General features: G+C 44.6%; 1 protein-coding gene across 1 annotated transcript; it reads right to left on the bottom strand.

Moving 5' to 3' along the window:
- Positions 1–290: 290 nt before the first annotated feature.
- On the bottom strand, positions 291–12,306 carry LOC122173279 (olfactory receptor 52R1-like). Its single transcript, XM_065581878.1, has one exon. It carries the CDS (start codon positions 5,564–5,566, stop codon positions 4,568–4,570), a length of 999 nt encoding a protein of 332 aa, XP_065437950.1. The 5' UTR covers positions 5,567–12,306; the 3' UTR covers positions 291–4,567.
- Between the last annotated feature and the right edge of the window lie 4,294 nt (positions 12,307–16,600).

The raw sequence follows: 16,600 nt of genomic DNA, 5'->3' as shown, positions 1-16,600 counted from the left end.
GTTTGGTGTGAGAGATCACTCACGCAGTGCCAGGCAACAGAATTCGGCTTGCAGGCAGCCATGGTAAGCCACAGTCTTTTGGCTTTTTTAATCTTCTTAACATGTGGGAATTGTTTCAAACAGCAGCGCCCTCATTTCTCATACCCAACACCCGTTGGGTTGGCCATTTAAAATGGGTTTGCAATGTAAAAGGAGGGGCTGCAGTTTCCGGGTTAACATGCAGCACAAACCCAACAAACCCTCTCCCCCCCACACACCCAATTCTCTGGGATGATCACTTCACCCCTCACCCCTCCCACCGCGTGGCTAACAGCGGGGAATATTTCTGTTCAGCCGAGCAGGAACGGGCACCTCTGAATGTCCCCTTAATAAAATCACACCATTTCAAACAGGTGATGACCGTGAATGATATCACTCTCCTGAGGATAACAGAGAGATAAGGAATGGATGTTGTCTGCATGCCAACAAACACTGGGACCATACGCTGCCATGCTTTGTTATGCAATGATTCCAGACTATGTGCTACTGGCCTGGCGTGGTAAAGTGTCCTACCATGGCGGACGGGATAAGGCAGCCCTCCCCAGAAACCTTTTGCAAAGACTTTGGGAGTACATGAAGGAGAGCTTTCTGGAGATGTCCCTGGAGGATTTCCGTTCCATCCCCATACACGTTAACAGACTTTTCCAGTAGCTGTACTGGCCGCGATTGGCAGGGCAAATTAATCATTAATCATTAAACACGCTTGCTTTTGAACCATGTGTAATATTTACAAAGGTACACTCACCAGAGGTCCCTTGTGTGCCCTCAGGGTCTGGGAGCATGCCTTGGGTAAGTTTGGGGGTTATTGGTTACAGGTCCACGGTGATAAACATATCCTGGCTGTTGGGGAAACCGGTTTCTCCACTTCCTTGCTGTGAGCTATCTTAATTTTCTTCATCATCATCTTCCTCGTACCCCAAACCCGCTTCCCTGTTGCGTGCTTCTCCATTGATGGAGTCATAGCACACGGTTGGGGTAGTGGTGTCTGCACCCCCTAGGATCGCATGCAGCTCCACGTAGAAGCAGCATGTCTGCGGCTCTGCCCCGGACCTTCCGTTTGCCTCTCTGGCTTTGCGGTAGGCTTGCCTTAGCTCCTTAATTTTCACGCGGCACTGCTATGCGTCCCTGTTATGGCCTCTGTCCTTCATGGCCTTTGAGACTTTTTCTAATATTTTGCCATTTCGTTTACTGCTACTGAGTTCAGCTAGCACTGATTTGTCTCCCCATATGGCGAGCAGATCCTGTACCTCCCGTTCGGTCCATGCTGGAGCTCTTTTGCGATCCTGGGACTCCATCATGGTTACCTGTGCTGATGAGCTCTGCGTGGTCACCTGTGCTCTCCACGCTGGGCAAACAGTAAATGAAATTCAAAAGTTCGTGGGGCTTTTCCTGTCTACCTGGTCAGTGCATCTGAATTGAGAGTGCTGTCCAGAGCGGTCACAATGAAGCACTGTGGGATAGCTTCCAATACCGTCGAATTCCGTCCACACTACCCCAAATCCGACCCGGAAAGGCCGATTTCAGCGCTAATCCCCTCGTCGGCAGTGGAGTAAAGAAACTGGTTTAAAGGGCCCTTTAAGTCGAAAAAAAGGGCTTCGTCGTGTGGACGTATCCAGGCTTAATTTGATTTAACGCTGCTAAAGTCAACCTAAACTCGTAGTGTAGACCAGGCCTAAGACATTTATCCATGTCCTGAAAAAGACTACATTCCCGTCTGTACCACCGAAGAAAACCAAGCCGAGGTACAGAGCAAAGGAAAATGAAAGTGTGTTCCCCGCTACCCAACCCACGCACAATATGTGACACCCTGAAAACGTCCCTCTCAGTTTCATTGATCAGCGAGTGTCACCTGCACTTTGTTTGTCAGACCTCAGCCTCACACACATTACTGGATCAACCACTCCTCTCTCTGTTCCCTCTTCTGGGTAGCTTCCATTCCTTCCAAGCCTACCTCTCAGTAGAGAAGCTGGAGAACACTGGTTTTAGCTAGAATGCAGTTACTCCTTTCTTCTGTCTGGGCGAGATCTTGTAAGGGCTATTTATACATACATGTCTTTGCCCTATCCTCCTGTCTGTGAGCACAAGGAACCTGAGCGAAGAGTCCAGTAAAAGCCCAAAGACAAAAGGATACAGGTGGTTCATACAATCAAACGTGAGTTAATAGGTGTGACACAGGGTCAGAAAGGGTTATGCAACTAGCAAGCTAGTTCACCCAAATCCAAACTTTAAAGACGTATTAGAGAAGTATATAAATGGTAATTAGGGCCATTCCCTATAAATAGCAACATAGCCATGGTAAATGGACTAGAGCTTTGAAATGCAAACCTGTATTCTTAGAGAATTAGAGGTAATGCTAATTGTATGTGTTTACTTATATTGTGTTAGATGTTAGCCTTGTAAACAGATGATTCCTGTCTATTGGTATATCTATTGAGTCAAAGATCAAAAGAAAATATTAACATTTAAATTAAACTTGGGTGTGAAAACATCATTGTCTCTACTTCTCTTTGACATTTGTAGTAAACTACCTATGAACTGCTTAAGTGGTGATAACCTTATTCTGATGAATGGAAGAGTTACCTGGATATATGTAGGAAATAGGTAATTCTACTTCAAAGCAAGGATTCATCATTATAATAGCCTGCCAGTGGTCTATAAAAGAATACTTGGGTCCTGATCCTGTCATCTCAAATGTGCTTAAGCTTCATCAGGGGAAGCTCAAGTCACAAGACTGAGGTCTCCAGTTCCATTCTGGATCACCCTGATATTGGACATTGGCCTGCAACCTAAGGATTAATTTTGAAAGAACTCTTTGCAACTTTAAAGCTCACCATCTCTACCATGAAACTGACTTAAACATTCTCTTCATATATCTATGTATAGTGATGTCCGGTTACTTCAGGGTGGAGGGAGGCGTTGGGACATTAACCGGGGCTCCCTCCTACCCACAGGCAGGCTACTTGTCAGGCTGCAGCGGCTCCCATCCCAGCCCCAGAGCAGAGGGAGCCCAGCATGGGGGGCTGGGTGAGAGGTGGAGATTGTGATGGGATGTACCCCCGGGGTGAAGCCTGGAAGCTGTTGGAACCGCTGTGCCCCCAAACCATTAAGCTGGGTTGGCCTCTCCCCCTGCTCTGCTGGTGACACACAGCCAGCCCCTCCAGGCCCTGTTATCACCCAACACAACAGCACGTGGCGCCACACACTCAACTAAGTTACCTGAGTGCTTTAACTAAGCCACTCATGAACCAACAATTGAGGCAACAGCCAATTTCCTAGCTCGCCAGCCTTGCACCCTTACTGAATCAAAAATCCAGAATTAGACCATCTTGCACTGCACAGTGATCTGTACAGCGTAAACTCTTTAAATAGTCTGCTTCCCCCTCGATGGAGGGAAGATATTCACCACCCTTTGTTAACAGAGCTAAGATTCCCAAACACTTCACTCAAAAACACACTTGTTAAGATAAAACATAAATCAGGTTTATTAACAACAGACTGATAGCTGTTAAGTGACTATAAGAGATAATAAACTGATCAAAGCAGGTTACCTAGGAAATCGAACAAACTTGCAGTCTATGAGTTGTACACGCTAGATAGGATTTGAATCAGCAATATCTCACCCTGACTGATGATACAAGCAGTCTTACAGATTCTTGAGGCACAGGCTGCATCTGCTTTGCAGCCTGGGTTCCCCTCCCCCGTTCAAAGTCCTTGGTCTTCCTGAGCTTCTTGCAGGTGCTGAGTTGTGGGGGAGTGAAGACAAGTGATGATGTCACTCCCCATCTTTTATAGTTTCTTTCGGCTTGCTGGAAAGTCTGTGCATGTGACGTGGGGGGTCTTCCCTCATTGGCCAAACATTCTCCATCGTCTCCGTACTCCCTCCAAGGAGGTTTTCTTATGCAGAGTTCCTGTGCTAGTGGATTGTTCCCTGGATGGGTGTTGACGACAGCAATTCACACTGTCTGGCTACTCCTTTGACGTACCTGAAAGGCTGGTTTTGGGTGTTTCCAGCCTCACATCACCCTTTAGTAACTCACACATAGCAGGATTTCATAGCTTCACATACAATGAGAGTGCATACAACCCAAGGGGATATCAATGTTTAGCAGATCAAGACTTTTAGAATGATACCTCACAGGGCCTATTTTGTACAGAACATACCATAATTACATCACCATGGTAAATATGGGGTGCTTTGGAGTGCAGAGTGTCAGAGGGATGATCCAGAGAGTGACGGGGGTGGGGAGGAGAGGAGCGAGTGAGGGGCGGGGCCTTGAGGGGAAGAGGCAGAGCAGAGGGGGGGGCCTCAGGCTTCCATTTACCAGCAATTAGAAAGGTGGCAACCTTATGAGTTGTACATAGGCAGATTCCCCAGTTTGTCATGCTGACACAGCACACTAAGGTCAGGAAAGGGTTTAATGTCTCTTTGACTGGCCAGTCAGTGATTCAGGGAAGAGAGCCCAGCACCATGTCACCAGCCAGCTCTGCATGGAGCTCGATCTGAGAGCTAGAGAACCAGGAGAAAACTTTAGGTCACTTTATTAGCAAAGAGCTGGAGCAGCCTGTCCCAGATCTGTTGGGTCCTCACCCCATAGATGATGGGGTTTAGCATGGGGGGCACCAGGAGGTACATGTTCGCCATGAGAACGCGCAAATGCAGGGCCACATTGTGCCCAAACCGTTGCGTGAGGGCAGCAAAGAGATGTGGGATGTAAAAGGCTAAGATAACACAGAGGTGGGAGCCGCAGGTCCCAAAAGTCTTCAGCCGGGCTTCCTTCGTTGGGAGGCTGAAGATGGCCCTGAGGATCTGGGTATAGGACACGGTGATAAAAAACACATCCATACCGATCACAAAGAATGCCACAGAGAGGCTGTAGTAACTACTGAGGCTGATGTCGGTGCAGGCCAGCTTCACCACAGCTATATGCTCACAGTACGTGTTTGGAATGATGTTGGTTCTGCAATATGGCCACCTCCTCGCCAGGAAAGGATAGGGCAGTATGAGCATGACGCCGCGCAGCACCACGGCCAGAAAAATTTTGGCAACCACAGTGTTTGTCAGGATGGTGGAATGTCTCAGGGGATCGCAGATGGCCACATAGCGATCAAAAGCCATGGCCCCGAGAATCCCAGACTGTATCAAAAAGAAACTGAGAATGAAGTACATCTGGGTGAGGCAGGCACTGAAATTGATCTCCCTGGAATAGAACCAGAAGATGCTCAGCATTTTGGGCACGATGGATGTAGACAGGACCAGGTCGGTGACGGCCAGCATGCAGAGGAAATAGTACATGGGCCCGTGGAGGCTCGGCTCCGTCTTCACGATGAACAGGATGGTGAAGTTCCCCAAGATGGCTATGGCGTACATGGTGCAGAAGGGGATGGAGATCCAGATATGGGCTGCCTCCAGGCCAGGAATGCCCAGCAGGATGAAGGTGGTGGGGTTGGTGAAGTCGGTTGAGTTGGAATCTGACATGGTGAAGGGGAGAAGGTGTCCAACGCTGAGGAAGAATGGTGTTTCCTGCATGAACCGTACGTTCCCCTGACTTCCTGTATGTTCCCAGGGTCTAGGGCAATGGTCGCAGGACAAATACCTGGATGGAGAGACAATGTTAATATGAGACACTACATGCACAACTGGAGGATGGTCTCATGGATGAAGCAGATTGGTCGCTCTTCACACACTGAAAAATGACATTTTCATTATTCAGATAAATGAATTATGAACAACTGACCCTCCTAATGCCAATTCCGTATTTTATGGTGTTCCCTTCATCAATAATTCCTACACATCGTGGTGTGGGAAACCTTAACAGGCACCAGCAGAAAACATGGGTGTATACTGGTTATCCCTTATTGTTCTCTAGGCCTTGTCTACACTGCCAAGTTTTTTCATCAAAAGGCAGCATTTGGTGATGAAATAGTAGAGGTGTAAACACTACAAAGCCACTTTCGATGATGGAACTCCTCAGTTTCAGTGACATAATAAAGCCGCCTTGACGAGTGTTGGAAGGTTTTTACGCAAAATTTTTGTTGCCAAAGTGCCAGTGTAGACACCGTGCTTGATTTTATAACTGTAATTGGCCCATCCCTTTTCTCCCACGCCCAACGTCCTCCACCCCGGGAACACTGACCATGCTTGCAGTGTTCCCCGGCATGTGTGCTTGTGAAGGATCAGTGGGAAAGTGACTGGTGTGTTACCAGCAGTGTATTTTAATATAGTGTTTCAATGCTGTATGTGTACTTAACAATAATGCTTCTCTTTATTGTTACTTGTGCTTCTCCAGATACGTCCTTGAAAGGAGGCACCCCCTCCACTCCAGCCGAGTATCTCTGTCAGATAAGAAAGCGCTCAAGACGGTGCAAGGAAGATATTTTCTGGGGTGCTGCAGTACTCTGATGCAGACAAGATAGAATGAAGGCAGTAGAGGGAAAGCGACAAGCAGAAAAGAAAAGAAAATGAGGCATAGACTAGGGATGCAATGGAGAGGCTGATAAAAGTTTTGGAGTGGCAGAACAACATGCTGCAGTCCCTCCTGATGCTTCAGACTTAGCAGATGGGTGCCCGCCCTCCCCTTCAGCACATTCAGAACTCTTTGCCATGTCCTCCCCAAACTCCACCCACACATTCCTTTCCAATTTCTGGGAAGTCTCACTCCACCTCCACAGACACCTTTTCAAATTAAAGCTGGACTTATGCTCAGCTGTGTGTGTGTGCATGGTGTTGTGGGTTTTTTGGCAATAAAAGGAAAGTTATTTGGATAATAAGCACTCTTCATTTGTTTCTGTTGAAGTTATGATAGCAGGTGGCATCAGCAAACAGCAAGCCATTTCATCATTTCTTTACATTGAACCCTGGGCCTGAACAATCACAACTGCTTCCTGACATACCAAAGCTGGACTTCATTATGCATTATAATCCCATGCATAGCAATAAACATTACTCGTTCTCATTTTCAAAGTGTTGCCACAAAGCCTTCCTCATTTTGCCCCCCAGGGTGTCCTCTAATAGCCTTGGTATCTGGGTGCTCAAAATCAGCAGCCATGTGTTCTGTCTGAGCAGTGCACCCCTGAGCAAACTTTTCGCCCATAGCTTCTGTCATAAACATACAGCTAAGGATAGCATAAAATCCCTTTTTTACCTGTAAAGGGTTAAGAAGCTTAGATCAACCTGGGGGCACCTGACCAAAAGGAGCAAGAAGGGGACAAGGGGGAAAGTTTTTGGTATGTGTCTGTCGGATCCAGCCAGGAAACAGGGCAGGGGAAAATATACCTGAACTAAGCATGTAGTCTTGCAGAAATAGTAAGTAATAACAGAAAAGAAATGCGTTAGATTACCTTTTGTTTTAGCTTGTGAATTTTCCCCTGTGCTAAGAGAGAGGTTTATTCCTGTTTTTGTAACTTTAAGGTTTTGTCTAGAGGGGAAATCCTCTGTGTTCTTGAGTCTCTTGTTATTCTGTTAAGTACTTACCAGCCTGATTTTACAGAGGTGATTCTTTTACCTTTTCTTTAATTAAAATTCTTCTTTTAAGAACCTGATTGATTTTTCATTGTTCTTAAGATCCAAGGGTTTGGATGTGTGTTCACCTGTAGCAATTGGTGAGGATATTAGTCTCAAGCCTCCCCAGGAAAGGGGGTGTAGGGGCTTGAGGGGATATTTGGGGAAGGTTGGGTTCCAAGTGGCCCTCCCTGAATGTTTGTTTAAATCACTTGGTGGTGGCAGCATACTGTTCAAGGTGGAATTTGTGCCTTGGGAAAGTTTTTAACCTAAGCTGGTAAAAATAAATTTAGGGGGCCTTTCATGCGGGTCCCCACATCTGTACCCCAGAGTTCAGAGTGGGGAAGGAACCCTGACACCTTCACAAATATTATACAAGGTGGAACACATGGCTACAACCATGGGAATATTTTCTTCATTGAGATCTAACCTATCAAAAAGGCATCACCAGTGTGCTTTTAATCTGCCAAATGCACTTTCCATGGTCATCCTGCTCCTACTCAGCCTATTGTTGAAATGCTCCTTACTGCTATCCAGGTTTCACTTCTATGGCCTCATGAGCCCTGCCATTGAGGGGTATGCCAGGTCTTCCAGGGTCACTATGGGCATTTCAACATCCCCTGTGGGGATCTTCTTGTCTGGAAAGAAAGTCCCCACTTTCAGTTTTCTGTAAAGGCCGGTGTTCCTAAAGATTCATGCATCATGCACTTTTCTGGGCCACCTGCACTGATTTCAATGAAACACCCAGAATGATCCTTGAGTGCCCGCTGCAGCATGGAGGCTGGTGTATGCAGACAGACTGAAAAGTCTGGGACTGTTTAGTTTAGAGAAGAGACAAATAAGGCAGCATAGGATAGAGGAGAACAAAATAAAAGTATGGAACCGATTACATTCAAATGGACAAACAGAGAACAGATCCCAACCAATAATATCTATCTACAGATACCCTTCAAAAGGGCTAATTCCCCAAAGCTGAGGCAAATTATCAGCAAAACTGATTGGGAGAAAATTTAGACAGAAAAATGGGAATGAAACTTTGGAGTTCTTTAAGAAGAGTTTATTACAGAGCTAAGAAGCCATAATTCCACAATCAAGAAAGTGGAGAACTTTGGTTAAAAACCCAGTTCAGTAGCAAAGTGAAGGCAGCAATTAAGGGGGGGAAAGCAACATATAACAAATGGGAAAAAGGGAAAATATATAGCAAGCAATACAAATTGGAAGTTATGAAAATTGATACGGGATGTTACAGACATCAGGGGGAAATTCATGCTTTGCAGGGCTAAGGAGAACAAAAAGGAGGTTATTAAGTATATTAAGAAGAAAAGAAATCCTAGAAAAGGTACAGGCCAATTCCTAGAGGGAGAAAGGAAACTTGTTAATGTTGCAGAAAAGGTAGATGTAACTATAGGCCTGTTTGTTTGACATCTGTAGTATGCAAGGTCTTGGAAAAAATTTTGAAGGTGAAAGTAGTTAAGGACATTGAGGTCAATGGTAATTGGGACAAAATACAACATTGTTTTACAAAAGGTAGATCGTGCCAAACCAACCTGATCTCCTTCTTTGAGAAGGTAACAGATTTTTTAGACAAAGGAAATGCAGTGGATCTAATTTACCTCGATTTCAGTAAGGCATTTGAGACGGTTCCACATGGGGAATTATTAGCTAAATTGGAAAAGATGGGGATCAATATGAAAATTGAAAGGTGGATAAGGAACTGGTTAAAGGGGAGACTACAATGGGTCATACTGAAAGATGAACTGTCAGGCTGGAAGGAGGTTACAAGTGGAGTTCGTCAGGGATCGATTTTGGGACCAATCTTATTTAATCTTTTTATTACTGACCTTGGCACAAAAAGTGGGAATGTGCTAATAAAATTTGTGGATGAAACAAAGCTGGGAGGTATTGCCAATACAGAGAAGGACCGGGATATTATACAGGAAGATCTGGATGACCTTGTAAACTGGAGTAATAGTAATAGGATGAAATTTAATAGTGAATAGTGCAAGGTCATGCATTTAGGGATTAATAACAAGAATTTTGGTTATAAATTGGGGACACATCAGTTGGAAGTAACAGAGGCGGAGAAGGACCTCGGAGTATGGGTTGATCACAGGATGACTATGAGCCCCCAATGTGATATGGCCATTAAAAAAGCTAAGGCGGTCTTGGGATACATCAGGCGAGGTATTTCCAGTAGAGATAAGGAGGTGTTAGTACCGTTATACAAGGCACTGGTGAGACCTCATCTGGAATATTGTGTGCAGTTCTGGTCTCCCATGTTTAAGAAGGATGAATTTAAACTGGAACAGGTATAGAGAAGGGCTACTAGGATGATCTGAGGAATGGAAAACCTGTCTTATGAAAGAAGACTCAAAGAGCTTGGCTTGTTTAGCCTAACCGAAAGAAGGCTGAGGGGAGATATGATTGCTCTTTATAAATATATCAGAGGGATAAATGTCAGGGAGGGAGAGGAATTATTTAACCTTAGTACCAATGTGGACACAAGAACAAATGGATATAAACTGGCCATCCGGAAGTTTAGACTTGAAATTAGATGAAGGTTTCTAACCATTAGAGAAGTGAAGTTCTGGAACAGCCTTCCAAGGGGAGTAGTGGGGCCAAAAGACATATCTGGCTTCAAAACTAAGCTTGATAAGTTTATGGAGGGGATGGTATGATGGGATAGCCTAATTTTGGCAATTAATTGATCTTTGGTTATTAGCAGGTAAATATGCCAAATGGTCTGTGATGGGATGTTAGATGGGGTGGAATCTGAGTTACTACAGAGAATTCTTTCCTGGGTGCTGGCTGGTGACTCTTGCCCACATGCTCAGGGTTTAACTGATCACCATATTTGGGGTCGGGAAGGAATTTTCCTCCAGGGCAGATTGGCAGAGGCCCTGGAGGTTTTTTACCTTCCTCTGCAGCGTGGGGCCTGGGTCACTTGCTGGAGGATTTGCTGCACCTTGAGGTCTTTAAACCACGATTTGAGGACTTCAATAACTCAGACATAGGTTAGGGGTTTGTTACAGGAGTGGGTGGGTGAGATTCTGTGGCCTGTGTTGTGCAGAAGGTCAGACTAGATGGTCATAATGGTCCCTTCTGACCTTAAAGTCTATGAGTCTATGAGATGTGTTCAAGAAATATTTTTGTTCTGCATTTGGAAAGAAGCAGTACGAGGTACTTATATCACACTTGGTGATGGAACACTTTCCAGTCCATTAGCAGTCAAGGAGGATGTTAAACAGCATCTACAGCAGAACCTCAGAGTTACAAACCCCAGAGTTACGAACTGACGGATCAACTACACATCTCATTCGGAACCAGAAGTAGGCAATCAGGCAGGAGCAGAAACCACCACCACCAAAGGCAAATACAGGACAGTTCTGCGTTATATGTAAACTATTAAAAAATAAAGGGAAAGTTTAAAAAAAATATTGCAAGATTAGGAAACAAGGAAAAGCTGATACGGGATAAGTTAAAAAAAAAGTCTAGGAGTAAAATTAATGCCAGTCCATGGTTTATGGAAAACAGGTCTTGTCAAATAAATCCGATTTCATTCTTTCATGAGAGTACACCTTTGGTTGATCAAGGGAACCAAACAGATGCAATAGACTTTGATTTCTCTGAGGCATTTGATTTAACAGGGGAAAGCATTCAGTTAAAAAACGAACACTATACAATATCAGTGGAGCATATGTTAAATGGACTAAAAGCTGGCTAACTGACCAATCTCAGAAAGCAGTTGTCAATGGGCCATTGTCAGTGAATGGGGGTGTTTCTAGTGGGGTTCTGTAGGGTTCAGTTCTAAGCCAAATGCTATTCAATTTTTTCATCAATGATCTGGAAGCAAATAGAAAATCACTGCAGGTAAAATTTGCGGACGACCCAAAGCTTGGCAGAGTGGTTACAATGAGGTGGCCAGGGCAGGCATACCGATTGATCTGGAGCATTTGTTGAGCTGGGCCCATGCAAACAAAATGTTTTAATACAGTCAAATGCAAAGTGATCCTGTCAGAACAGGGAATGCAGGCCCGACCCCCAGGCTAGGGCACTGTATTATGGAATGCAGGGATTGTGAAAAGGATTTAGGGGTCATTGTGGAGAACGAATTAATCATAAGGTCCCAGTGCGATGCTGTGGCCAAAAGGGCTAATGCGATCCTTGGATGCATAATCAGGGGAATGCTGAGTTGGAGCATGGGAAGGATTTTACCTCTGCACATGGCATTGATGAAACCGACTGCTCCAAGTTCTGGGTTCCACATTTCAAAAAGGATGTTGAAAAACTGGAGAGCGTGCAGCAAAAAAACACAAAAATGATTGGAAACTGGAGAAAATGCCTGACAGAGAGAGAGATTTAAAGAGCTTCATCTATTTATCTCATCAAAAAGACAATCAAGCAGAGACTTCCATGGGGAGAAAACCGTGGGTACTAATGGGCTCTGTTCTCTAGTTTAGAAAGGCAGAGGAAGACCCAATGGCTGGAAGCTGAAGCCAGACAAATTCCAATCGGAAATAAGGGCCAAATGTTTAGCACTCAGGGTGATTAAGCGTTGGGACAAACTGCAAAGGGAAGTGGTGGATTCACCAACTCCCCATGTCTGTAGATCCAGACTGGATGCTCTTGTGGAAGATCTGCTTGAGGGCTTGTCTACACTTAAAACACTACAGCAGCGCTGCAAAGCGCTTAAGTATAAACACTACTTATATGGATGTCAAGTATCAGGGGGTAGCCGTGTTAGTCTGTATCTACAAAAACAACAAGGAGTCTGGTGGCACCTTAAAGACTAACAGATTTATTTAGTCTTTAAGGTGCCACCAGACTCCTTGTTGTTTTTGTACTTATATGGATGACAGGGATGCTCCTGTCAGCGTAGGTAATTCACCTCCCCGAGAGGTGGTAGCGAGTTGATGGAAGAATTGTTCAATCAACCTCATGCTGTTTACACCGGGGTTAGGTTGATATAGTGACAGCTCTCAGGGGTGTGGATTATTTGGCTGTTGCAAAAAAAGCAAATGCAATTTTGGGTTGCATTAACAGAGGCATAGCACGCAAGTCGTGGTAGGTGATAGTACCACTCTACTCAGCGCTGGTTAGGTCTCAGTTGGAGTGCTGTGTGCTTTCTTCACCGCTGTGTGGAAAGGATGTAGAGAAACTGGAAAGGATTCAGAGGTGAGCGACAAAGATGATCCAAGGGATGGAATGCAAACCGTATGAGCAAAGGCTGAAGGAACTGGGTAGGTTTAGTTTGGAAAAGAGGAGATTAAGGAGGGACATGATAGCGGACTTCGAGTATTTGAAAGGCTGCCATAAAAAAGATGGAGACAATTTGTTCTCTCTTGAGACAGAGGGCAGGGCAAAAGGCAATGGGTTCAAACTACATGTACCGATGCTGCCCATGGGAGCCAGCTGAGATCACTCAATTAGGGTGAACTGCAAACAAAATGGGGCAGACAAAACCCAAACACTGGTGGATATTCCAGTATTTAAATTTACCAAGCCAGCCCAAAACAGCCTCTGTATTACCTCACTGGTTACTCAGAAGTCCAAACAATGCAGTTCCCTTAAAGTACCCAGCCTCAGGCCTCCATCCAGATACACATGTCAAACATATGATGAAAAATTCTGAAAATCTTATTTCATCATATAAAACAAAAGGTTCTTCCAATCCCAAAGGGTCAGCCACACACTCAGGTCCAATTATAACTTAGATCTTACCCAAAATACATGCTTGTAGTCAATTCTTGTTAACTAAACTAAAATTTATTAAAAAAGAAAAGAGAGAGAGTGTTCATTAAAAGATCAATATACATACAAACTTGAATTGAATTCTGGAGGTTCGGATACATAGCAGAGATGAGTTTGTATTTGCCAAAAGTCCTTTTAGAAATAGTTCACAGGTTATAGTCCAATGTCCATATTCAGGGTGACTCCAGTTAGTGACTGGGGATCTCAATTCTTATGGCTTAGGGTTTCCCCTTCTTGAAACCCCAAGCAGATCTGAGATGAAGAAGGATCTTGTCCCAGCGTTTTTATACATTTCCAGCAGCCTTTTGGCCTGAGAAAACAATAGACTTAACTTTCCTTCTCCCAAACAGGGTAATTTATCCGTTAAATAGTTTAGATACGGGTTACCACAACCTTCAAAGAGACAGATAGACAATAATACCATTTCACTCAAGTGTCTTCCTAAATATTAACATTCCTTTTTTTTAATCTTTGAACCAAAGCCATAGTAATAGACAAGACTTGTTTCCTTACATCACAAGAGCTGAGCAAACATCTACCCTTCTACAACCTATCCTGAAAGATGATCCCTCACTCTCACAGATCTTAGGAGACAGACCTATCCTTGCTTACAGACATCCCCCCAACCTGAAGCAAATACTCACCAGCAACCGCACACCATACAACATAAACACTAACCCAGGAACCTATCCTTGCAAGAAAGCCCGATGCCAACTCTGTCCACATATTTATTCAAGGGACACCATCATAGGATCTAATCACATCAGCCATACCATCAGGGCTCGTTCACCTGCACATCTACCAATGTGATATATGCCATCATGTGCCAGCAATGCCCCTCTGCCATATACATTGGCCAAACCAGACAGTCTCTGCGCAAAAGAATAAATGGACACAAATCTGACATCAGGAATCATAACATTCAAAAATCAGTGGGAGAACACTTCAGCCTCTCTAACCACTCAGTGACAGACTTGATGGTGGCAATTTTGCAACAAAAAAACTTCAAAAACAGACTCCAAAGAGAGACTGCTGAACTTGAATTAATATGCAAATTAGATACAATTAACTTAGGTTTGAACAGAGACTGGGAATGGTTGGGTCATTACACTAATTGAATCTATTTCCCCATGTTAAAATATCCTCACACCTTCTATGGGTCATCTCGATTATCACTTCATAGGTTTTTTTCTCTCTCCTGCTGATGATAGCTCATCTCAATTGATTGGCCTCTTACAGTTGGTCTGGCTACTCCACCTTTTCATGTTCTCTGTATGTATAAATATCTTCTTTCTGTGTGTTCCATTCTATGCATCCGATGAAGTGGGTTTTAGCCCACGAAAGCTTATGCTCAAATAAATTTGTTAGTCTCTAAGGTGCCACAAGTACTCCTGTTCTATCTACCCTTCTATCTCTAACAACGCAGGCTTGCATTTCAAAGCTCTTTTCATTTACATATCTTCCTAACAAGTCTTTAAATTTCGGCCATAGGGCATGTCAGTCGGTGAGTCAATTAACTCTTTCTGGCCCTGTGTCACCTTTCAATGAGATATTATATTATACTCATAACGTCACACTACAGCAGAGCAGATTTGGATTAAATCTCAGGAAAAACTCCCTAACGGTAAGAACAGGAGGACAATGGAACAGTCACCTAGGCAGGTTGTGGAAGCTCCTTCACTGGAGGTTTTCCAAAGGGGGCTGGAGCCGTCTGTCCTGGATGGTTTAGACACAACAAACCCTGCATCTTGGCAGGGGTTAGACTAGCCGACCCTTGCAGGTCCCTTCTCACCCTGTGGCTCTATGATTCTACAATGTAAAATCCTAGTGTAGACCAGGTCTTAGTCAAACACAAGTTTTGGAGCTATATACAGGAGTAACTGGGTTAATTTAATGGCCTGTGTTATACAGGAGGTCAGACAGGATGATCTTAAACCCAATGAATCTATCGATAAAGAAAGTAGGTCAGACATTTATATTATTTACTCTGTCTCATAACACAAGAACAAGGGAACATTCAATTACTTTGAAAGTCTGAACATATAACATTGAGAAAAGAAAATTGTTGACATAATCCATATTTGGCCAGTGGAACTCCTTGCCACAGACATTACTGGAGCAAAGAGCATAGCTGAATGGGATTCACAAATGGACTGGCCAATGTAGGTGGTGCTGGTGGCTCCACCGTTTGTTAAGGCTGTCTGATACCTTCAATTAGGAGACCTCATTTTCAATTGCATATAAGTTTTCCAAACTTTAACTGTTTGGACTGAAATTTCCCACACTGGGTGTCTGCTTCTGGCTGAATTGTTTTTTGAAAGTTTCAGGCATAACAGTTCAGCCGAGTTCTTGAATGAAGCCAGGTGAAAAGACGTCTTGCCCATGTTGAAAAATTAATATAATTATTCCAGTGAGGAGCCCTAGTACCTCCATGCTTTCCATCAGAAAGTCAGGTGAGAGCCCCCCCCCCGCCCCCGAGCCCTGAAATGCAAGAGGAGGAGGTGAGAGTCCCTGTGCATTAACTCACACACATCTGGCTCCTGAGGTCTTCACTCAGTTCTTACTCCAAGGGGAGTTTTGCCTCAGTGGGGCCTGAGAACATTCGGGCCACAGCCTCAGAATTTGGCCTTGTATTGTCCATCTACTAACACCTTTCATCCTGAAGGATCCCCTGTGCCGCTGAATTACAGCCACCTTGGGGCTGGAGCCCATCAGCCAGGGGCAGAGCAAGGAAGGACATTTTGGCCAGTGCTATTGGAGCAAACACATCCCCTGTGGCAAGGGCCCCGGCATGTTTAATGGCTGTGCAGAGCAGAAAGGACCACAGACCTATTCTCTATCCCATCACACCCACGTTGCACTGGGTTTGTCGAGCAGGTGAGCTCCTTAGCAAGAGATGGGTACCTGTGAATTCTGAGACAGACGTGTCTTCCCTGGGAATCTCCCACAGGCAGCCGCTTCCCACACCTCTCTCACGCCAGCATCTGCAGCAGCATCCCACACCGAGAGCCGACACAGGGGTGTGCACCGTTTATAATACAGCTGTGTGCAATCCCGGGGGGGGGTCGCTCAGCCTCTAGGGGAGAAGCTGCAACTGAATGGAAACTGGCTGGAGACCAGAGACACTCTAGCCAATGTCTCTCTTTCAATGTCTGCGCTTCTGTGTTCTTTATCCAGCTTTAGTAGTAAACAGTAATTAAGGGACCTTCCCAAAGGAGATGAGAACTCTTGGGCTCTCCGCTGAGTCAGAGAGGAATTGGCTGTGTATTTATGTATTTGTGTATTTTTAAAAAGTAGTTGATTAATAAAAAA

This window comes from Chrysemys picta, chromosome 1, assembly GCF_011386835.1.
Source record: "Chrysemys picta bellii isolate R12L10 chromosome 1, ASM1138683v2, whole genome shotgun sequence".
In the NCBI taxonomy this organism is placed as follows: Eukaryota; Metazoa; Chordata; order Testudines; family Emydidae; genus Chrysemys; species Chrysemys picta.
Note: the sequence above shows the minus strand (reverse complement) of the source record. Positions and strands in the feature narration are given on the sequence as shown.